The sequence below is a fragment of the Rhinoraja longicauda genome, chromosome 20 (assembly GCF_053455715.1).
Source record: "Rhinoraja longicauda isolate Sanriku21f chromosome 20, sRhiLon1.1, whole genome shotgun sequence".
In the NCBI taxonomy this organism is placed as follows: Eukaryota; Metazoa; Chordata; class Chondrichthyes; order Rajiformes; family Arhynchobatidae; genus Rhinoraja; species Rhinoraja longicauda.
The window spans coordinates 20,935,924-20,960,200 of NC_135972.1; the positions used below are offsets into that span (position 1 = coordinate 20,935,924).

The following is a 24,277-nucleotide window of genomic DNA, read 5'->3' on the forward strand; positions in this document are numbered from 1 at the left end:
TATAACTCCATTCAATGGTGCTTTATTGTCGCGTGCAAACTCACAATAGACAATAGGTGCAGGAGTGGGCCATTCAGCCCTTCGAGCCAGCACCGCCATTCAATGCGATCATGGCTGATCACTCTCAATCAGTACCCCGTTCCTGCCTTCTCCCCATACCCCCAGTGAAATTCTTACATACAGTTCAGTGAAGTATTACCGTACCTCAGCACAATCTCCGATTAGCAAAGTGTCCAGAAATAGTCCACTGAGACCACATGCAAGAGGCACCAGGTTTCGGCACCATTTTCCAAATCCAGTTTGCACTCTAGATCGGCACCTGATCCAGGCGAGCCCCAGGATTCTGCAGGGCCTCCAGCCATCGCCTTCCTTGGGCGATCCTTCCCACATCCCAAAGACGAGCGGGGTCTGTAGGTTCATTGGCCCTTTGTAAATTGCCCCAACTTTGTCAGGAGTGGATGAGAAAGTGGGATAACGTAGAACTAGCATGAACAGGTGATCGATGATCGGCGAGGACTCGGTGGGCAGAAGGGCCTGTTCCCATGCAGTGTAGTTCAATCAAAAAGCAAAGGCACAGTCTTGCGATGATCATAGAAGCCGAGGTTAATATCCAATGTTCCTGACCATTTTTCCAATTTGAAAAGTCATGGGAATGTTTGTAACATTCCTGTGTTGTGGTCAGTCACCCCCTGTTGCAAGATCCATGGCAGGATGCCAGAATGTTCCGTTGGAAGGAGTCTCCAGGGGGGTGGGGGGGGTGGGGGGGGGGGGGATGAAATCATAACATTATACAGGCCCTTCAAATCTGGAAGCTTTTGTGGTGATATTATAAATGTACATGTTATTCCTGAATTTCAAGGGCTTTAAACAAAAACAGGCAGGGAGATTAATTATAAACTAAGTTGGGGGGAAAGGATAAATTTAGAAATAGTTGAGTGGAGGTTAGCGCAGTGACGTGGCTGGTAGTAGTGCGGCCTCACAGCTCCCAAGAACCGGGTTCAATCTTGACCTCCGGTGCTGTCTGTGTGGAGTTTGCATGTTCTCCCCCTCACCATGTGGGTTTCCTCCAACATCTTTAAGTGCCGCTCTAGTATGGCGTTGGTAGAATCTCATCTTCAGAATAAAAGGACGTACCTTTAGAAAGGTGATGAGGGGGGATTTCCCCAGCCAGAGGGTGGTGAATCTGTGGAATTCATTGCCGCAGACAGTGGGGGAGGCTGCCATTGGGTATTTTTAAGGTGGTGATTGCAGATTCTTGATTAGTAAGGGGATCAAGGATTGTGGGAAGAGGGCAGGAGAGTGGGGTTGAGAGGGAAAGATAGATCAGCCATGATTGAATGGTGGAGTAGATGGACAAATGGCTTAACTCGGCTCCAATGACATGAACTTAATGGACAGTTAAGGCTACTGTGCAGAGATCCTATATTTAGCAGTATTAATATGGCAGAAATGGGCGGTTGGTTATCAGCGCAAACTCAGTGGGCCGAATGGCCTGTTTCTTTGCTATATCTCCATGACACTCAGTAAAGCTATTGTCAGAACAATAGTTCTAGTAGCAGAATCAGGACATTCGGCCCATCAAGTGGTGCATTCAACCATGGCTGATCTGTCTTTCCCTCACAACCTCATTCTGCCTTCACCCCATAACCCCTGACTAGATGAGGTGGATTCTCACAATATTTTCCCCAGTGTAGAGGAATCTAAAACTATGCCCTCTAGGCATAGAGAGGAAAAGGGGACCAGAGGGGCAACTTTTTCCACATAGAGGATGGTGTGTTTATGGAACAGCCAGAGGAAGTAGTCGAGGCAAGTACTATAACAACATTTAAAAGACAATAGACAATAGGTGCAGGAGTAGGCCATTCGGCCCTTCGAGCCAGCACCGCCATTCAATGTGATCATGGCTGATCATTCTCAATCAGTACCCCGTTCCTGCTTTCTCCCCATAACCCCTGACTCCGCTATCCTTAAGAGCTCTATCTAGCTCTCTCTTGAATGTATTCAGAGAATTGGCCTCCACTGCCCTCTGAGGCAGAGAATTCCACAGATTCACAACTCTCTGACTGAAAAGGTTTTTCCTCATCTCTGTTCTAAATGGCCTACCCCTTATTCTTAAACTGTGGCCCCTGGTTCTGGACTTCCCCCAACATTGGGAACATGTTTCCTGCCTCTAATGTGTCCAACCCCTTAATAATCTTATACGTTTCGATAAGATCCCCTCTCATCCTTCTAAATTCCAGTGTATACAAACCTAGTCGCTCCAGTCTTTCAACATATGACAGTCCCGCCATTCCGGGAATTAACCTAGTAAACCTACGCTGCACGCCCTCAATAACAAGAATATCCTTCCTCAAATTTGGAGACCAAAACTGCACACGGTACTCCAGGTGCGGTCTCACTAGGGCATTTGGACACGTGCATGGATAGGAAAGGTTTAGAGGAATATGGGCCAAATGAAGGCAAATAGGACTAGCTCAGGAAGATAGTTTGGTCGGCATGGACAAATTGGGCCGGGGGGACTGTTTCTGTGCTGCAAGAAATGCAGAAACAAGGAACTGCAGATGCTGGTTAATGCACAAAAGGGCACAAAGTGCCGGAGTAACTCAGCGGGTCAGGCAGCATCTCTGGAAAAAAAGGTTAGGTGATGTTTCAGGTCGAGACCCTTCTTCAGATTGGAAGGGTCTCAACCTGAAACATCATTCGCACTTTATGTCCTTCTGTATAACTCTAGGTCTCCTGGTCAACGTGATACAGGACAATATCTGTACAACACTGCCATCTGTGGTCCTGAAGAAGAACCACAACTACAATCATTCAATCACACATGAATTCATTAACTGGGAACTGAGTCATAGAGTCATATAGCATGGAAACTGGCCCTTCAGCCCAACGTGCCCATGCCAACCAGCATGCCCATCTACACCAGTCCTACCTGCTGGCTCTCGGCCCATAATCCCTCTTAAACTTTTTCTTAAATTAAAATAATTTGGACTAATAGTTTGGGTGGCACAGCAGTCGGTGCAGCTGGTAGTGCTGCTACCTCACAGGTTCAGGGTTCCTCCCACTTCCCAAATACATGCGGGTTTGTAGGTTAATTGACTTCTGTAAATTGTCCCTAGTGTGTGAGGAGTGGATGCGAATGTGGAATAACACGGGATTAGTGTGAATGGGTGATCGATGGTGGGCTGAAGGGTCGGTTTCCATCTCAAAAAAGTTCCATCTACAATAAAGTTTAAGATGTTTAGAGATATAGTATCTCTAAATACAAAAGAAAACTAAGGTGAATGAGGCACGGTTGATGTGGCATCAGTCTGAATATGGACCCGACCCGAAGGGCCACCTATCCATAAAAACACAAAAAAGCCTGGAGTAACTCAGCGGGTCAGGCAGCATCTCTGGAGAAAAGGAATGGGTGACGTTTCGGGTCGGAACACTTCTTCGGACTGTTTAGTTTTATTATTGTCACTGTGAAAAGTTTTTGTTGCGTGCTGAAAAATAGAGATTGGGTAGCAGTGACATCACCTATCCATGTTCCCTGGAGATGCTGCCTGACCCACGGAGTTACTCCTGCACTTTGTGTGTTTTTTTGTACACCAGCATCTGCAGTTCCTTATTTCTTGATGTGGGGAGAGTGGGGTGCATTTTATAAAGTATAGAACCTGCCGTAACATGTTCTAAGATCCTTTAGGCATTCAGCAGCAAGTATACCTGCAACAGCTCTGCCTTGGGACAAGTCTGGCCAGTTTGATTGATGAACATATAGTTTTCACATCTAGTCAGTCTGCCCCTCCAACCATTATCTCGTGCCCTCTGGTCTTACCCAGTGCATCTGTTGCAGACCTTAAGATGCCAGTACGCTTATCAATTATAAATTAAAAACATTCATCAACATTTTATTTTCCATCAGTAGAGCCCCCTCCTCTTCTGTTTTTGCCTTTCACTCATCACCTTAGAATTTAATAAATTAACACTTAAATTGTATAAAATCAGATTAAAATCCGAACTCACTTTTAACTTAGTTAAAGTTAGCTTAGTTAAAGTTAAAGTGGCGCAGCTGGTAGAGCCGCTGCCTAATAGTACCAGAGACCTGGCTTCAATCCTGGTAGCGGGTGCTGTCTGTGTGGAGTTTGCATGTTCTCCCTGTGACTGCGTGGGTTTTCTCCGGGTGCTCTGGTTTTCTTCCACAAGCTCCTAGATGTTCGGGGCTATACGCTAATTAAATTGCCCCTGGTGAGTAGGGAGCGGATGGGAAATTTTGTTCTAACGAGAACTAGTGTGAATGGGTGATTGATGGTCAGTGTGGACTCCGTGGGCCAATGGGCCTGTTTCCATACTATATCTCTAAACATCTTAAACTTTATTGTACCTGCACATACCGTCTCATAATAATGACCAGTCTTACCAATGTGAATCCACTTGAAACAATTGGTATTGGTTTATTATCATCATGTCTACCGAGATACAGCGAAAATCTTTGCCTGCTATACGGTCAAAGCAATCTACACATAAGTACAATCAAATCGGACACAAGTACAGCAGGTAGTGCAAAGATAAACACACCAGAGTGCAGAATACAGTGCTACAGTGTATTGGTGTTATAGTTACAGAGGAAGTGCAGATTAAAAGTGGAAGACTAGGACTGTAACCTACCTTATGGGAGGGCCGTTCAGACGTCTGATAACAGCTGCTCCTGAACGTGGAGGTACACGCCTTCAAGCATTTGCATCCTTACTGGGATGTAAAAGGTCCTTGGTTATGTTGGCTGCTTACCCGAAGGAATGTGAAGAGTTTAGCTTTAGGGTGAGAGCGTCAAAGTCTTTTTGTTGCATGAACAGCTCGTTTTCTCTGGAACGCCGGCATTTGGGGGGAGAACTGATCGAAGTATTTAAATTATGAGGGGCTTCAATAAGGTAGGCAGTCAGAATTTGTTTCCCGGGGTAGAGCTGCCAAAGACTAGAGGGCATAGCTGATACGTTCTACTCAGTATCATTCTCAAAAGCACGCATTGAGTGGGAGACCAAAACAACACACGTCTGGACACAAGATCACCATTTTAAACTCCCTGCTTTACCATATTGTTGCATGTACACATCACAATAGCAATAAGGTGGGAAGGAGTCACATTTAAAGCAGATGTGCGGGCCAAGTTTTTTGGTGCCTTGGAGCGCGCTGCCAGGGGTGGTGGTGGGTTAGTGGCATTTAAGGGACTTTGAGATAGGGGCATGGATATGCATGGAATGGAAGGACATGGATCAATACGTGCAGGCAGATAAGATTAGTTTATCTTGACGTCATCATGTTCGGCACAGACATTGTGGGCCGAAGGGCCTGTTTCTCTGCTTAGACTTTAGGGATGCAGTGTGGAAACAGGCCCTTTGGCCCATTGAGTGCATCCCGCCCAGCAACCACCCTGTACACGAGCCCATATCCTACATAGTTGTGTCCATTGTACTGGGGACTAGACTGTTCAATGTTTATTTTGTGCTTGCAGAAACTGGAGCAGCTTTTCCCAAATGGGTTTTAGTTAATCTTGTGACTGTAATGTATCAGTACATCCAATCTAATGGTGATATTACTGCAGACAGCAAAATAACTCACGAGATACCAATTGAGATTATGCAAACAATCAGTTGATGAGGCTGAAATGAGCCCCTTGGGTTCCCTGTAGCAGATTGACTTTGTTTCCCCGAGCATCTGTTTTGTCCTCGGTTAGACTTCAACACCGATGACTAAGACCTTCCATTAGCAGAGTCTCAGTAATTTCTCCATCACAAGCTAGCAAGCCAAACCTTTCTAATAAGGCACGGTGGCGCAGCCGTAGAGCTGCTGCCTCACAGCGCCAGAGACCCGGGTTCGATCCTGACTACGGGTGCTGTCTGTACAGAGTTTGTATGTTCTTCCTGCGACCGTGTGGGTTTTCTCCAGGTGCTCCGGTTTCCTTCCACATTCCAAAGACGTGCAGGCCCTCTGTAAATTGCCCCGGGTGTGTACGATAGAACTCGTGTACTTAAGCTAGTGCATGGACTTAATAGGAATTTTAAAAGATATTCAAATTTAAAAGATTGAATAGGAATCTCTGGGATATCTTTTTCACACAAAGGGTGGTGGGTGCATGGATTGAGCTGCCAGAGGAGGTAGCTGAGGCAGGGACTGTTGCAATGTTTAAGAAACAATTACACATGAATAGGAAAGGTTTAGAGGGATATGGGCCAAACGCATGCAGGTGGGACTAGTGTAGGTGGGATAGGTTGGCCAATTGTGGGCACGTTTGGACGAAGGGCCTGTTTCCACTCTGACTCTATGCCTCAGTGGGCCGTAGGGCCTGTTTCCACGTTGTATTTCCACACTATTCAGGCTGTCCTGTGCAGCCTAGTTGGCTTCTGTACACTGCTCCTGGTGTGTAGGGAGTGGATGAGAAAGGGTGATGACACAGAACATGTGGGAATGGGTGAACGAAGATCGGCGTGGACCTGGTGGTCCAAAGGACCTGTTTCCACGCTGTATCTCTAAACTAACCTAAAATAACCTGTCATCAAAGATAAGCCCGAGAGAGCAACTTTCACATCCAAGAGAGACACAAAATGCTGGAGTAACTCAACGGGTCAGGCAGCATCTCTGGAGGAAAGGAATAGGTGACGTTTCGGGCTGAGACCTTTCAGACCAAGAGTCAGGGGATACTGGAGTTATGAAAAGGTTCAGAACAAATCAGAGCCGGCACCAATAACCACAGGAAGGTGGAGCCCACAATGGCCCATTGTTGGCTGAGGAAGAGGTGATAACGAAAGAATATATGGATGCAAACAGTGAAACTAGCACGACGACAAGAAGGGGGAGGGGGCGGTCGGAGAGGGAGGGATGCCGGGTTTACATGAAATTAGAGAATGCAATATTCATACCACTGGATAGACGCAAAAAGCCGGAGTTTCGGGTCACCCATTCCTTCTCTCCAGAGATGCTGCCCGTCCCTCTGAGTCACTCTAGTTTTTTGTGTCCATCTTCGGCTTAAACCAGCATCTGCAATTCCTTCCTACACATTCATAGCGCTGGGTTGTAAGCTGCCCAAGCAAAATATGAGGTGCTGTTCCACAATTTAGGGGTGGCCTCACTGTCTCAGTGGAAGAGGCCCAAGACAGAAAGGTCAGAGTGGGAATGGGAAGTGCCTGGTGCTGCCTTGTATTTTAGGTTCCCCATGGCAGACGTTGCTGAATTATTTACTTGAAGTTAGTGAGTTCTTGAGGTGGTGGTGGTGAGGCAGCCGAGAGCAGTTTCCAAGAGGACCGAGACTTTCAGTGTGGCTGGTTAATGACCGTGGGTTCGAAATAATAATCTACTGGCACCCAGAGGTAGCTGTGATTGTAATGATGTGGCACTGGGATAATCGGCGTCCACAACCATTTGTTTGATGCGATGATTCCGTTGATGGTGGTAGGGCAATGTGTCGGATGTGGCCAGGGATAATAGTAGAAACAAGGAACTGCAGATGCTGGTTTACAAAAAAAGACACAAAGAGCTGGACTACCTCAAGGAGTCAGGCAGCATCTCTGGAGAATGTGGATAGGTGACGTTTTGGTTCAGGGCCCTTCTCCAGACTGATTGTAATGAGGGAAAGAAAACTGGAAAGTGAAGTGGGGGTGGAGCAAAGCCAGGGCACTTTTAAATGTTGTTATTGTACCTGCCTTAACTATTTCCTCCAGCGGTTTGCTTCATATTCCCACCACCCTCCACGTGAAAAAAGTTGCCCCTCAGGCTCCTATTAAACCTTTCCCCTCGCACTTTAAACCTATGTCCTCTGGTTCTTGATTCCCCTTGTCTGAGTAAAAGACTGTGCATTCACTCTATCTATTCCCCTATTTTGTACACCTCTCTGTAAGATCTCTTCACCTGCACTCCTGCGCTGGTACTGAAGTCATTGAATTGCAAGCGTCTCTTGTGTTGTAAGGACCCCTGGAAAGGCCAATTCAGATGCAATCAGTTTTATTTGAAAATTTTATATTCTGCTCTCGTTGTGAGCCATCGGCTCTGGAGGGAAACCAAAGGTGAAATCAGGGATCTTTTATGGCGCGGCGGTTTGCAGTGATCTAGGAGGTGCTGTCTGAACAAAGCGGATTAAACAGAGACGGTCAGAGCTGAACCATATCGACCCTGAAGAGGAAAGATTGCAGGCATGTGGAAAGTCCAAACAAAGGGAATTTATTGAAAAGTTCTTTCAGGAGAGCTGAACAGATACAATGGGCCGAATACAATAGTCAGAGTCTTAAGGCTTTAGATAGACACAAAAAGCTGGAGTAACCCAGCAGGACAGGCAGCATCTCTGGATAGAAGGAACGGGTGACGTTTCGGGTCGAGACCCTTCTTCAGAATGGTTAGGATAAGGGAAACGAGAGATATAGACGGTGTTGTGGAGAGATAACAATGAATGAAAGATGTGCAAAAAAGTCACGACAATAATGGAAACAGGGAAATGGGTAAGCTGTTTGTAGGCCTGTACTCGCTGGAGTTTAGAAGAATGAGGGGGGATCTCATTGAAACACAGAATAGTGAAAGGCGTAGAGTGGATGTGGAGAGGATGTTTCCATTAGTGGAAGAGTCCAGAACTAGCGGTCATAGCTGAGGTCAGAATTAAAGGACGTTCTTTTAGGAAGGAGATAGGGAGAAATTTCTTTAGTCACAGGGTGGTGAATCTGTGGAATTCTTTGCCACAAAAGACTGTAGAGGCCAAGTCAGTGGATATTTTTAAGGCAGAGATCGATAGAGTCTTGATTGGTACAAGTGTCAGAGGCAGGGCCGTCTTAACGCATGGGCCTGATGGGCACTTGCCCGGGGGCTCACGAGCATAGGGGCCCCATGCTGATCTGTGTATGTTAAGTGACTTGCAATAAATAAATACTACTTTAAAAATGTAGGTTCAATAAGTGCTTTTTTCGCAACATTTTCCATCCCTAAGTGCTTCTCACAGCGATCTGGAAGTGCTTTTCACAACAATGTAGCACCCTAAGTCCATCGCTAAGTGCTTTTCGGTAAGTGCTTTTCGCCGGCACGACAGGGGGGGGGGGGCTGGTAGGGAAAGGGGGTGGGGGAGAGTAACGGTGGGGGCCCCAGTACACTGCTTTGCCCGGGGGCCCATAATGCTGTAAAAACGGCCCTGGTCAGAGGTTATGGGGAGTAGGCAGGAGAATGGGGTTAGGAGGGAGAGATGGATCAGGGAGAGAATAGGGGAGTAGACTTGATGAGCCGAATGGTTTAATTCTATTCCTATTCCTTATGACCTTATGAAAAGGTGCAGTGTAGGTTTACAGAAGGATGCCCGGATTAGGGGGTATTAGCTGTCTAGAGGTTGGACGAACCTGGATTGTTTTCTCTGGAATGTGGGAGGTTGAGGGGAGGCCTGAGAGAGGTATACAGAATCATGAGAGGCATAGATAGGCTAGACAGACATAACCTTTTTCCCAGGATGGAAATATTAAACACTAGAAGGCATAGGTTTAATGTGAAAAGGGCAAAGGTTAAAGGAGATATGCTGGGCAGTTTTTTTTACCCAGAGGGTGGTGGGTGCCAGGGGTGGTGGTGAAGGCGGATACGAAAGAGGTTTTTGTATAGACATATGGATATGCAGGTAATGGAGTGATATTTTTGACTGCAGCATTGTTGGTGATATTTTTAGTTATTTTAGTTTTCTTTATTATATTATCACGTGTACCAAGGTACAGTGAAAAGCTTTTTTGTTGCGTACTATCCAGTCAATGGAAAGACTGTCCATAGTATATAGATACTGGATAAGGGGAATAATGTTTAGTACACGGTCCAGTAAAATACGATTAAAGATAGTCCAAAGGTCTCCAATGAGGTAGATGGTAGGTCAGGACCGCTCTCTAGTTGGTGATAGTTTGGTTCAGTTGCCTGATAACAGCTGGGAAGAAAATGTCCCTGAATCTGGAGCTGTGTGTTTTCACATTTCTGTACCTCCTGCCTGATGGGGAGAAGAGGGAGTGAACGGGGTGAGACTGGCTTGATTGTGCTGGTGGCCTTGCTGAGGCAGCGTTAAGTGTAGATGGAGTCAATGGAAGGGAGGTTGGTTTGTGTGACCCTCCAGACTAGGGATTCAAGGACAGTTTACATCTGAAAACATGAAGGTCTCGTCAATTTCCACTTTGGCGCCATCGGTTGAACTGACTTCCACGGAGATACTTCAAGAACAATCCATTTATTTATTTATTGACTGTGCAAGACGTGGCTTTTGACCGTAAGGCCAGCCACTTGCTTCCTGCGTGTATTTAACAAATTCAGAGTACACTGACATTGCTGAAAACACCTTGTTTTGAGAGCAGGCAGGGACTTTAAACAGTGAGCTCGCAGCGTCTGTCAGTGGAGTGAACCATACTGTCCTTTGAATCATCATTAGCAAGATGTATCTCTTTTACTTGGGTGGAAATGAGGACATGATTTTATATAATGGCACGCTATAATTCATAGGATTCGGGCGTTGTGTGTGGAGTGAACGGTTATCTCTGGAACATCTTGTGCATTTTTTAATCACCTCAAGAAAGATGAAGGTGTTCTTTTCTGCAAATGGTTGTGTAAAAGGCCGACTTTTTTCATTGTTTCCAACATTCATTGAGCTCTCTTTGGTCAGGGCCTTTGATGGTGCGGTAAGCAGGATTGTCATGGTCCCCGTCTCTTTGTGCAGCTATGCATAAGGCAATCAACTCGACCTGACTAGACTTAACGACGGGAAGCATAGTCTACACTGGAGAAGGGTCTGAAAAAGGGTCTCCACCCGAAAAGGGTACTATTCTTTTACTCCAGAGATGCTGCCTGACCCACTGAGTTACTCCAGCTTTTTGTGTCTATCTTCGGTGTAAACCAGCATCTGCAGTTCCTTCCTGGACTACACTGGACATGGATAAGTTGGGCCGAAGGGCCTGTTTCGGCGCAGTATGGGTGTGTTGCGCAGCAGGGTCGATTTAGTACTTGACTTAAGGTAGTTCAGCTGTTGCCACATATACCCAGACATTCTGCGATATCAAATCATCACACTCTCCTTTAAATCCGTAATCGACTTTTAATATTTTATATAAACAAACAGTAAGGAACACATATAATTATACAGTCATTTAAAACATCAATTGGAAATAAAACGATTTATCCAACACCAGTGTACTATCAAGTGATGTAAACATCAAGCACTCTGCAGAGCCTCCACTACTGCAGAGTGAACTGAAACCGGAGACAGAGAGAGGGATGGGGAATTCAAATCACCTCACTGAAAGGAATATTAAAGTTTTCACAGCTTTCACCTCACGAGCAACACGTCAACTGAAGACAGCAATATTTCAAGGGCTCCCGCGGCAAAGGTCCTTGCCACATGAAAAATACTCAAGCAGGCAAGGAAAGAAGTTGCAGAATCCATACATAAAGGCAGCAAGCATCACTCGACCGCTTCGGATGCTGACTCTTTCACACTTGGTTGTCCTACAGATTAGCAGAAAACTGTGGTGCTCTGTCTTGTAATAGACGCAGACAGTCCCAACTAAAGTAGAAAGGAAAGTGGCACCTCTCGGCTATGGCTGTGCTTATGTTTGTGACGATTGTAATTCTCTTTTTGGCAGTGTTTAATATATATATATATATATATATATCTTTATTTATCTACCTACCATTGGTAAATTAAAGAAGCATGTTACCACTTTCCCGGCAGTTACTGGTTGAGACAATGTGCTGGCTGTGAGACTGTGTTCAAACAGTGTTTCGTTGGCAACACAGTGGCAGCTAAATCCTGAGTGAAGTGTGCACTAGACGTCTTTATAAGCTAGAGCTTCTGTTGTGTTGCCTGCTCTTGTTTAAAGGGCAGAACCATTGAGAAAAGATAGCTTCATGATGACTTTGTTGTTTGTGTGTGTGTGCGTGCGTGCCTGAGTGTGCGTGACTGCTCATGTATGTGCGTACGATGTGCACAAGTATATGCGTGTGTCTGTGTGTGTATGCCTGAGTGTGCGTGAATACGCGTGTATGTGTGTGCAGGTGTGTATGTGGGTGAGCACAGGTGTATGCGTGTGTTTGTGAGTGTGTGCGTGGTAGTGCATGAGTGTGTATGTGTGCGAGCATATGTATGTGAGCATGAATGCGCCTGTGTGTGTGCATGAGTGTGGTTGTGTGTGTAAGTGCACAAGTATGTTTGCATGTGTGAGTGCATGTATGAGTGTGCGCATGAGTGTGTGTGTTAGTGTGTTTGTGTATGTGAGTGTGTGATTGTGAATGTGCGCGTGCATGTGTGCATGAGTGTGTGTGACTGTGCGCGAGTGTGTATGTGTGTGTGTGTGTGCGTGAGTGTGTATGTATGTGTGAGTGTGTGTGCGTGAGTGTGTATGTGTGTGCGTGAGTGTGTGTGCATGAGTGTGTGTGTGCGCGTGTGTATGTGTGTGTGTATGTGTGTGCGTGAGTGTGTGCGTGCGTATGTGCGCGTGTGTGCATGTGTATGTGTGAGTGTGTGTGAGTGTGTATATGTGTGCGTGAGTGTGTGTGTGTGCGTGAGTGTGCGTGAGTGTGTATGTGTGTGCGTGAGAGTGTGCGTGAGTGTGTGCGTGAGTGTGTATGTGCGCGAGTGTGTATGTGTGTGCGTGAGTGTGTATGAGTGAGTGTGTATGTGTGTGCGTGAGTGTGTATGTGTGTGAGTGTGTGAGTGTGCGCGTGCGTGTGTATGTGTGTGCGTGTGTGTGGGTGTGCGCGTGTGTGAGTGTATATGTGTACGTGTGTGTTTGTGAGTGTGTATATGTGTGCGTGGGCTTGCACATGCGCAGCCTCACGCGTATCTTGATTGCACAGTGCTTGTAAAAGAAGTCGTGTTCATCTCATCTGCAGCTTCCCTTGGGAATGGAACACAGCTCTCTGGGATTGGTCCTTGGAGTGTTTTACAGAGCTGTGTGTAACCTGACAGGGCAGCAGAAAGGAATGACTCATTGGGCAGGAAACGAAAACAATCCCACAAGCTTAAATCAGAATTACTATCGAGTAAACGTGTAGCTATCCACTTTCCTAAGCACACAGGCAGTCACAGTGATACACAGAACAGCCCCTTAGACTCTAATGGAATGACTAAAAGCTTTATAATATTGCCACTGACTACATTGTAACATGAAAAACATTTAGCAAGTCCTCCCAAAATCGGTGCCAACACAGTGTTGGGACGAGACCAACTGTTTCAGATATACATTTTTGTGTGATCATCTTACTTATCTTTACTAAGGTCTATTCGCATCTCGCTTTCACAAGAAGGAAATAGTGGAATGCAGGAGAAATATGTATCCATATTATTTTGCATCAAACTTCCTATTTTTAAGTCAATTTATATAATTTAAAATAGAACATCGTATTAAAAACAATACACTGAATAAGAAATGCTAACAACACACAGACTAGAAATAATCTTTTCGTTTGATGGGCGCCTATCTATGTACAACTGTGAGATACACAATTTGAATCATGCTCTATCTACACAGATCATATTGCTTAAAAGGATGGTGAGGATGGACAGCGACAATGAGCTGAGATGCTTGAAAAGAACCAGGGAGCACAATAATGAGGAGAGGGGGGTGGGAAATGGATGAGTGGGAGGGAGGGGGGGGGGAGGGAGATGGGATGGGGTGGGATGGGGTGGATGGGTTGGGGATTGAGGTATCCACACCACACATGAGCAGGGGGGACGGGACGGGACGGGAGGGGAGGGGAGGGGAGGGGACGTTGTAAAGTCTTCTCATTTCTTCATCCCCAGAGTAACGTCCACATCCTCCTCCAGCTGCAGGGTGTGCCACTGGGCGATGGGTCTCCGCGGGTTGGCCAGCATGTCCGACCAGTGGCGCAGCTCCGCCGCCGTGCTGTTGTAGCCCACAAACACTTTGCCGATGGCGTCGTTCTTGCCGATCTTGTCGTAATCCAGCACGGTGACCACCACCTGCACTTTCTGCACAGCGGTGGGGGGGGGGGGGGGGGGGGGGGGGCGAGGGGAGGGGAGGGGGTTAAGAGAGAGAAGGTGAATGAAGGAATCCTTATTGTCACATGTGAGGTATTGTCACGCCCGAGGTATGTAAATAGTCGCCCGTAAAAGGCGCTTACAGAGCTACAAAGTATCCGCGCCAGGTCCCACTTTGTTCTCCTCCCTCCCCTTCCTCACGAAGGTCCCCCCCAAGCCGGGTCCTCCTCTGTCCATTGCTGACATTAGATTCATAGAGTCACACGACATGTTCTTAGACAATAGACAATAGACAATAGGTGCAGGAGGAGGTCATTCGGCCCTTCGAGCCAGCACCGCCATTCAATGTGATCATGGCTGATCATTCTCAATCAGTACCCCGTTCCTGCCTTCTCCCCAGACCCCCTGACTCCGCTATCCTTAAGAGCTCTATCTAGCTCTCTCTTGAATGCATTCAGAGAATTGGCCTCCACTGCCTTCTGAGGCAGAGAATTCCACAGATTCACAACTCTCTGACTGAAAACGTTTTTCCTCATCTCAGTTCTAAATGGCCTACCCCTTATTCTTAAACTGTGACCCCTGGTTCTGGACTCCCCCAACATTGGGAACATGTTTCCTGCCTCTAACGTGTCCAACCCCTTAATAATCTTATACGTTTCGATAAGATCTCCTCTCATCCTTCTAAAAGGATGGGCCAGACTCATCCAAAATGCCTCATCTAAGATCATAAGGTTGGAGCGGCACTGTGGCACAGCGGTAGAGTCGCTGCCTTGCTGCGCCTGACACCCAGGTGCTCCAGTTTCCTCCCACTCCAAAAGACATGCAGGTGTGTAGGTTATTGGGCCCTCTGTAAATTGCCCTGAGTGTGTAGGGAATGGATGTGACAGTGGGACAGTGTAGAACTAATGTGCACGAGTGATCGATGGCCAGCATGGACTCAGTGGGCCGAAGGGATCTGTTTCCACGCTGTATCTCTAAAACTCTAAATCTCCAGGACTTTGATGTCCTTCCAACACCCTGCTTGAGTTGGGAACAAGCACGGAGCTTACCTGTATCTGCTCAAACGGCACTTCAAAACTGAAGGACTCATTATAGTATGGGTTCAGAGTGTTTTTCTTAATAGTGGTCTTCTTTTTCTTCAGTCTCTTGCCGTTCTGCATCAGATGAATCTTCACATAGGGATCTGAAAATGCAATAATGGTGAGAATCGTGCCGGAGATCAAATCACCCTGAGAACTTCAATGTACAGAGGGACCTTGTGGCGCAAGTCCATAACTCCCCAAAAGTGGTAATACATATAGACAGGATGGTGAAGAAGGCACATGGCTGGCTTGCCTTCATCAGTCAGGCATTGAACATAAAAGTCGGGAAATCATTTGCAGTTTCAACACACTGTAGAGTTTGGTATTTTATAAACACACCTTCATCCCTGACAATATAGAATGAGGTTCTTCAGCCCTGGGTGCTGTGCTATCTCTTTGACAGTTTTCCAAGTTGTTCTACACTGCTATTCTTCTTCTGAACCTCTCCAAATGTTCACACCACATCCACTAGTCTAAACGTTCAAGTTGTGGCTCTAAAATGCCACCCCACCACATTTTATAAAGATGTTGTCTTTACGAGAATGTTGTCAGGACTCGAGGGCCTAAGCTTTAGGGAAGAGATTGGGCAGGCTAGGACTTTATTCATTGGAGATCAGGAAGATGAGAAGTGATGTTACAGAGGTGTATAAAATAATGAGAGGAATAGACAGGGTTGATGCACACAGTCTTTTACCAAGAGCAGGTGAATCAAAAACCCAGAGAACAGGGGTTTAAGGTGAGAGGGAGAAAAGTTAATAGGAACCTGAGGGGTAACTTTTTCACTCAGAGGGTGGTGGGTATATGGGTAGAGCTGCCAGGGGAGCTTGTTGAGGTAGAAACTATAAAATAATTTAAAACCCATTTGGACAGGTACATGGATAGGAAAGGTTCAGAGGGATATGGGCCAAATGCGGGCAGGTGGGACTAGCGACATGTTGGTCGGCGTGGGCACGTTGGGCTGAAGGGCCTGTTTCGGTGCTGTGTGACTCTCTGCCTCTGTAACAATTACATGCCTCCTTTCAACCGTAACTGCAGGACCACTCCAAGTCTTTCGAGGGCCCAACACTCTCCTGCCCCGTGAGGCAGCAACTATGGCACCACTGCACAGAATTGTTTAGGCTCCTCCTCATTAGGAAGCAGATTTCCTGCTTATTTACAGAATCCAATCCTTTAATCATCTGCGATTAATTTATCTCTTGATCTTCTCTACTTATGGAACAAGTCCAGACTGTAAGAGTTTAAGAACGTTTGAAATGGGAGCAGAAATCATCCAAGTCCCTCACAGTGCCAGAGACCCGGGTTCGATCCTGACGGGCGCTGTCTGTGTGGAGTTTGCAATGTTCTCCCTGTGACCTCGTGGGTTTCCTCCGGGTGCTCTGGTTTCCGACCGCATCCCGAAGATGGGCGGGTTTGTAGGTTAATTGGCCCTCTGTAAATTAACTCCCCTCGTGTGTGGGGAGTAGACGAGAAAGCGGGATAACATAGAGCTAATGTGAAAGGAGTGATCAATGTTCGGCGTGGACTCGGTGGGCCGAGGGGCTGTTTCCGAGCTGTAGCTCGAAAAACTAAACTAAGAAGTTAAGAGCTGGTTTTGATTCCGTGTTTTCCACACCTAGTCATCATGGTTTAGTGCACTCACCGTGTTCCCTAAACTAAACTCAAAGTTCCTTGTTTCTGCATTGCACCCTCTGGTTGTGACTGGTGTGAAGTTGTCTGCTCCAGATCGTGCTGTGAAAGCAGGTAAGGGAGGAACACTCTTTGAATTTGAGGAGCTTGTTCTTTTATTCATATTGTCGATCCCCCCTTGAGCTCTTTGTGATTGCAAACAACTCACAGCGCCGTTATTTTGTCAAATATTTTCCTCCCTGCTCTGCCAGAGTTTTCTGCCTCGTTTTACCTTCCAGCGTCAAACACTTTTATTAGTTTGTATTTTTATTTAGCCGTGGGATTGCTTGTGAAGAGAAGCAGTCCTGTAAAGCACAACCTACATCAGCAGGCAACAAATACCAATTTGAAGAAACCTTTGGTGATATTGATAAAAAAAATTGCCATACCCACCACGGGAAAATAACAACCAGGCGTCTAATATCCAACCAATTGCCTGGAGATGTTAGAGCTCAGTGGCTGCACTATTTACGGATAAATCTCATCTGATTTTAAATAGAACCGAAGATTTTGCAGACACAAATTGCTGCCTTTGTTTGATCTTCCTTCTTTACGCTGTAAATTGGTACATAACGAGTTGACAAGTTGAGTTGAGTTTAATTTATTGTCACGTATACCGCGGTACAGTGAAAAAAGGTTTTTTGTTGCGTGCTAACCAGTCAGTGGAAAGACAGTTCATGATTACAATCGAGCCGTCCACAGTGTACAGATACAGGATAAAGGGAATAACGTGAATAACGTTTAGTGCAGCATAAAGTCCAGTTAAGTCCAATCAAAGATAGTCCAAGAGTCTCCAATGAGGTAGATGGTAGTTCAGGACTGCGCTCGGGTTGCTGGTAAGATGGTTCAGTTGCCGGATAACAGATGGGAAGAAACTGTCCCTGAATCTGGAAGTGTACGTTTTCACAATTCTACAGCTCTTGCCTGATGGGAGAAGGGAAAAGAGGGAATGGCCGGGGTGCGACTCGTCCTTGATAATGCTGCTGGCCTTGCCGAGTCTGCGTGAAGCTGCATCAACGAGGCTAGCAGCATAACCAATCAAGGACAAGTTGCACTCCGGCCACTCCCTCTGCTTCCCTGTCCCATGAGAACATGCGACAAATTCCAACACCAAAGCTAACACCAATATCACTACAAACACCAGCATGAAAGGAGAGCTTGTCAGAGCTCTAGCTGTTGATGGTGTGGCATCGAGGAAGATGCCAGGTCGATAATGACTGCACCCATGGACGTGTTAGGGTAGACGCATGGGCAAAGGTTTATCTACAGTAAGGGAGGATGGCGAGTAGAAGATCTAGGTCCGTGTGGGGGTGCTGCCGATCTTGGGCTTGTCCCGGCGGCTCAGTCATGCCTCGAGTCTGCATAGGGAAGTACAGTTGGGTGGGGTGGGGTGGTGGGGTGGGGTGGGGGGGGGGGGGGGGTGGAGGTGCCTGCTTTCTCTCTTCCTTCCTTTTTCCCATCTGGCTGGAACTGCCTTGGCTTCACAGAGTTGGGTAGACAGGTGCAGGTGAGATAATCTAATCCTAGCCAGTTGGACGCAGATGTAGTTCCTCTGGCTGTGACCTCCGCTCCTTCCAGAGCTCTGTCCAGGGTGCTGACAGCCAGTCGCTGTCCGTGGTTCTGGTCTTGGACGCCTCCTGGCCCGTCTGCCAGTGACAGGGGAACGGAGTGGACCTCAGGGTGATGCATGGTCACGGTGGTCAGGTCCACCCTGGGGTCCAACTCCTTGGTGAGGCAGCAGAGTGGGAGTCTCCAAAATATCCATGGGGTCTTGCAAGGACAATACAGAAACTGGGATGGTTCTCCCCGGACCCGTGAAGCTCCAGAAGAGATTTAGAACTGTTCCAAATCAGAAAGAGTTGTTGGGAGACCAGAGGAATTGTTTCCACTGAAAAAAGAGACACACAGTGTTTGAGTAACTCAGCGGGTAAGGCAGCATCTCTGGAGAATATGGATAGGTGACGTTTCGAGTCAGGACATGGATCCATTGGATAGGACAGGTTTCGAGGGATAGAGGCCAAATGTAGGCAGATGGGATTAGAGTAGATGGGACCTGCTTCCACACTGCTCTATGACTCTGTGACCCTCCGGCAGCCTTTACAAAGAAGGAACTGAAGGTGCTGGTTGATACACAAAAGGAAACAAAGTGCCGGAGTAACTCCCGGGCGGCACGTCGGCGCAGCGGTAGAGATGCTGCCTTACAGCGCCAGAGACGCAGGTTCAATCCTGACAATGGATACTTGTCTGTACTGAGTTTGCACGTTCTCCCCGGGACATGCATGGGGTTTCTCCAGAGAGCTCCAGTTTGTACAGACGTACAGGTTTGTAGACTAATTGGTATAATTGTAAATTGTCCCTAGTGTGTGTAGGATAGTATTAGTGTATGGGGATCAATGGTCGGCATGGAGTCTGGAGGCCAAAAGGGCTGTTTCCACTCTGTATCTTTATCGCAGCATCACTGGAGAACACGGATCGGTAAAATTTTGGGACCCTTCTTCAGACCGAAACAAAGAACTGCAGATGCTGGGTGATACACAAAAGGACACAAAGTGCTGGAGTAACTCAGCGGGTCAGGCAGCACCTCTGGAGAACGTGAATAGGTGACGTTTCGGGTTGGGACCCAGGTTAGATCCTGACTACGGATGCTGTCTGTGTGGAGTTTGTACGGTCTCCCAATGACTGCATAGGTTTTCTCCAGGTGCTCTGATATCCTCCCACACTCCAAAGATGTGAGGGTTTGTAGGTTAATTGGTTTCTGTAAATTGTAAATTGTCCCTAGTGTGTGGGATAGAATTAGTGTATGGGTGGTCGTTGGTTGGCACAAACTCATCGAAGGGCCTGTTCCCACGCTGTATGTCTAAGGTCAAAAACTTAAAGTTTAAAGACACAGTGCTGAATTAACTCAGCGAGTCAGGCAGGATCCCTAGAGAACATGGATAGGCGACGTATTGGGTCTGACCCGCTGATTGTTTAGTTTAATTTAGTTTATTATTGTCACGTGTACATTGAAAAACTTTTTTTGACGCGTTCTATCCAGTCAGCAGAAAGATTATACTTGATTATAATCAAGCCATCCACAGTGTACAGATACTGGATAAAGGGTCTAACTTTTAGTGCAAGATAAAGTCCAGTAAAGACCGATTAAGGATAGATTGAAGTTCTCCAATGGGGTAGATGGTAGGTTAGGACTGTCCACTAGTTGGTGAGAGGACGGTTCACTTGCCTGATTACAGTTGGGATGGAACTGTCCCAGTCGCTCTAGCACTTACTGTCTTCCTTTGCAAACCAGCATCCTTGTTTCTCCATGAATTTCTTTGGTCAGAGGGTGGTGAATCTGTCGAATTCATTGCCACAGACGACTGTGGGAGCCAAGTCAATGGGCGTTTTTTAAAGCGGAGATTGTTAGATTCTTGATTAGTAAGGGTGTCATAGGTTATGGGGAGATTGCAGGAGAGTGAGGTTGAGACGGGGAGATAGATCAGCCATGATTGAATGGCGGGGGAGTAGACGCGATGGGCTGAATGGCCTAATTCGGATCCGATGACTTATGAACTATTGAAACGGTTTCCATGCCAGTAGTTCTCCAGCGATGGAGATCGTTCCTTTCTAACCTCACTCCATCAACGTCCAAGACCGACCGGGGCAAGAGGGGGGTGATACTTACCCATGCTCAGAACTCAACAATCTACTTGTCTTCGGAGGAAGTCGAGAGATTTAACATTCGGCGTAATTCACGGTGACTCAGACTCCCTGCGGTGGAAATCCATAACGGGATTAGTCAGCGTCACCTGATGACTCGGTCCATTGATTGCTTCTGCCGCGACCCTCTGCTTGCAGCCCATTAACAGGAAAATATTTTCCTCGCTAATCTTCTTACTGGGTCAGCTTAATCAGCCCTGTTCCCTTGTCAAAATATCAAGTGCCATGCTCAGACCATCCAACATCGTTGCCGCAAGTAACATCCTTGATTTGCAGTGGAAAAAAAAATTTGCTAGTCGCTTTCTTGGTCAGGTTAAAGAGGCCATTTATTTGTGATGACAATTTCCATTAAGACTGCTTACGGCCTCAAAGAATCTTTTGATTAATTGATGCCCGGTTAAGGTCAGGTTCTTAAATCAGGATTAACACCATGGGGTAAATAATAAATGTAATCAGTCAGTGGAAACTTCAATGTATCAGTCAAAACATATTCCAAGATATCTCCATGAGCACTTAATACCTATTGTCGCGCCACAAGGGACAAATAAGATACAATTTGACAATCACCCTGGAGATGTTCAGTCAAATGATGGGAGTTTACTTTAGTTTAAGTTTAGTTTAAAGATGCAGCTTGGAAACAGGCACTTTGGCCCACCGAGTCTACGCTGACCATCGTTCACACTCGTTCTACATTGCCTCACTTCCTCAACCACTCGTTACACACCAGGGGCCAGTTCCAGAGGTCAATTAACCTACAAACACGCGCGTCTTTTGGTTGTGGGAGGAAACCGGGGCACCCAGAGGAAACCCACGAGGTCACGGGGAGAATGCGCAAGCCTGAATGCATTCAAGAGAGAGCTAGATAGAGCTCTTAAGGATAGCAGAGTCAGGGGGTATGGGGACAAGGCAGGAACGGGGTACTGATTGAGAGTGATCAGCCATGATCACATTGAATGGCGGTGCTGGCTTGAAGGGCCGAATGGCCTCCTCCTGCACCTATTGTCTATTGTCAAACTGCACACAGACAGCGCCTGAGGTCAGGTTCAAACGCAGGTGTCTTGGCGTTGCGAGGCAGCAGCCCTACCAGCTGAAGGGTGAAAACGCACACCTCCAGATTCAGGGGCAGTTTCTTCCCAGTTGTTATCCGGCAATTGAATCGTCCTACCACAACTAGACAACATTCCTGAACTACTATCTACCTCATTGGTGACCCTTGGACTAACCTTGATCGGATCTTACTGGACTTTACATTATTCCCTCAAGTATCCATACGGTGTAAATGGCTCGACTGTAATCATGTATTGTCTTTCCGCTGACTGGTTAGCACGCAATAAAAGCTGTTCACTGTACCTCGGTGCACGTGACAATAAACCAAACTGGAACTGTTGGCTCTGGGAGAATTTGCTCAAAGAAGTAGGTTTTATTCTGAAGAGAGGCGGAGAAGTTTGCAGGGTTCGGAGTGATAATGGGAAGATTAACATGGAACATAGAACAGTACAGCTCAGGAACAGGCTATTCGTCCCACAATGTACACTAGTTCTATTCTGCACCAGGGACAATTTACAGAAGCCAATTAACCTACAGACCCGCACGTATTTACAATGTGGGAGGCACCTGGAGAAAACCCATGAGGTCACAGGGAGAACGTGCAAACATCACAGAGACAGTACCCATAGACAGAATCGATCCCAGGCCTCTGGCGCTGTGAGGTAGCGGCTCTAATGCTGCACCACTGTGCCACCTGTATGGCCCTGCTCCTCCTCAGATTGGATGTTGCAGCTTGAAATAAAACAGTCCGTGTATATGAGCTTACCCGATAAGCCTCCCACATCCATTTTCTTCAGATTCTTTGCCTCCAGGATCACAACAGTCAATTTCCCGGCAGTGGGGACGTAACGCAGAGAGAAACAAATGTCGCCAAGCTTCTCCTGCTGTGGACACAAACAGCAAGGTTTCAAGTACGCCATTAATCAGTGCATGGGCTACTAGGCTTCTCAGTGCTTGTCATGCTAAATTGGCACAGAGCTGTTGCCTCACACTGCCAGGGACCCGGGTTCGATCCTGACCTCGGGTGCTGCCTGCATGGGGTTTGTACATTCGCCCTGTGACTGTGTGGGTTTTCCCCGGGTGCTCCGGTTTCCTACCGCATCCCAAAGATGTGCGGGTTTGCAGGTTAATTGGCCCTCTGTAAATTTATGGAGTTTCCTGAATCTGGTGGTACGCGCTTTCAAGGTTTTGCTTCCCCTGCCCGACAGGAGAGGGGAGAAGAGGGAATGACTGGGGTGAAAAAGGTCCTTGATTATGCTTCCCCCCCCCCCCCCCCGAGGCAGCGTGAAGTGTAGATAGTGGGGAGTCTGGTCTATGTGATCCACAACTCCAAGCAGTCTCTTGTGTTTCCCTTCCTTACAACCTCCCAACAAAATGAAGGACTAAATATGAGGACTGCACAGTGGCGCAGCTGATAGAAGCCGCTCACTGCATCACACTGCCAGAGACCCGAGTTCAATCCTGAACTTGCTCCTGTTGCCTCCCTTTGAAGTGCCTAAAGCCTTGTTCTCTATTTAACCTAGCCGCAAAAGCTTGGAAGAACGTACCACCAGATTCAGGAACTGCTTCTTCCCCGCGTCTTCGTTCACTCTGCATTCTGCTCTCTGGTATCCACCTATTTGCACCACTTATTGTACTAGTGTACGGTTTGATTGTATTCGTGTATGGCACGCCGACAAAGCTGTTCACTGTTTCTCAGTAAACCTATACCAATACCAGCTCCCTTCACTTCCTAATGCATCCAGATTACGCTTGACTTGCACAGGTTCTTGGATAAAGGAAAGTTACGTAAAGCATAGAACAGTACCGCACAAGAACAGGCCCTTCGGCCCACAATGTCTGTGCTGAACACGAAGCCAAGACCATCTCTTATCGACCTGCACATAATCCACATCTCTCTATTCCCTCCATATCCATGAGCCTATCCGAGCCGATTTAAAGTCTCATAAGCCACTATCATATCTGTCTCCACCAGCACCCCCAGCACGAGTTCCAGGCACCCACCTGTGTAAAAATGTTGTCCTGTGCTTTTCCTTTAAACTTTTCCCCTCTCACCTTAACGTTATGCTTCAATAACTTTTTTGTTGCGATTGGTTGCTAATATCTCTGCACTTGACAACAAAAATGTGATCAGATATCTACTCTTTAGACTTTAGAGATACAGTGTGGAATCAAACCCTTCGGCCCATCGAGTCCCGGCTGGCCAGCGATCACCCTGTACACTAACAATATTCTACGCACTAGGGACCTTTAATCAGGGTGCAATTTATCAGGATGCATCACAGCTTGGTTTGGGAACAGCTCCATCCAAGACTGCAAGTAATTGCAGTGAATTGTGGACGCAGCCCAGCCCATCACACCAACCAACCTCCCTTCTATTGACTCCTTTTTATAGACAATAGACAATAGGTGCAGGAGGAGGCCATTCGGCCCTTCAAGCCAGCACTGCCATTCAATGTGATCATGGCTGATCATTCTCAATCAGTACCCCATTCCTGCCTTCTCCCCATACCCCCTGACTCTGCTATCCTTAAGAGCTCTATCCAGCTCTCTCTTGAATGCATTCAGAGAATTGGCCTCCACTGCCCTCTGAGGCAGAGAATTCCAGATTCACAACTCTCTGACTGAAAAAGTTTTTTTACCTCACGCTGTCTTGGCAAGGCCACCAACATAATCAAGGATGAGTCGCACCTCCAGATTCAGGGACAGTTTCTTCCCAGCTGTTATCAGGCAACTGAATCATCCTATCACAACCAGAGAGCAGTGATGAACTACCATCTACCTCTTTGGTGAACTTCGGACTATCCTTGATCAGACTTTG

General features: G+C 46.9%; 1 protein-coding gene across 8 annotated transcripts in view; it reads right to left on the reverse strand.

Annotated features, from left to right (window-relative positions):
- Positions 1-11,612: 11,612 nt before the first annotated feature.
- The window catches only part of LOC144603634 (synaptotagmin-A), a 230,072-nt gene continuing 217,407 nt past the window's right edge, over positions 11,613-24,277 (reverse strand). For all 8 annotated transcript variants that reach the window (XM_078417149.1, XM_078417152.1, XM_078417148.1 and 5 more), the window contains 3 exons: positions 22,223-22,340; positions 15,013-15,146; positions 11,613-13,954 (listed from right to left, as the gene is read on the reverse strand). In XM_078417149.1, the coding sequence (XP_078273275.1) occupies positions 13,748-13,954; positions 15,013-15,146; positions 22,223-22,340 (459 nt within the window). In that variant the 3' untranslated portion in view covers positions 11,613-13,747. The remainder of the gene's footprint in view (positions 13,955-15,012; positions 15,147-22,222; positions 22,341-24,277) is intronic.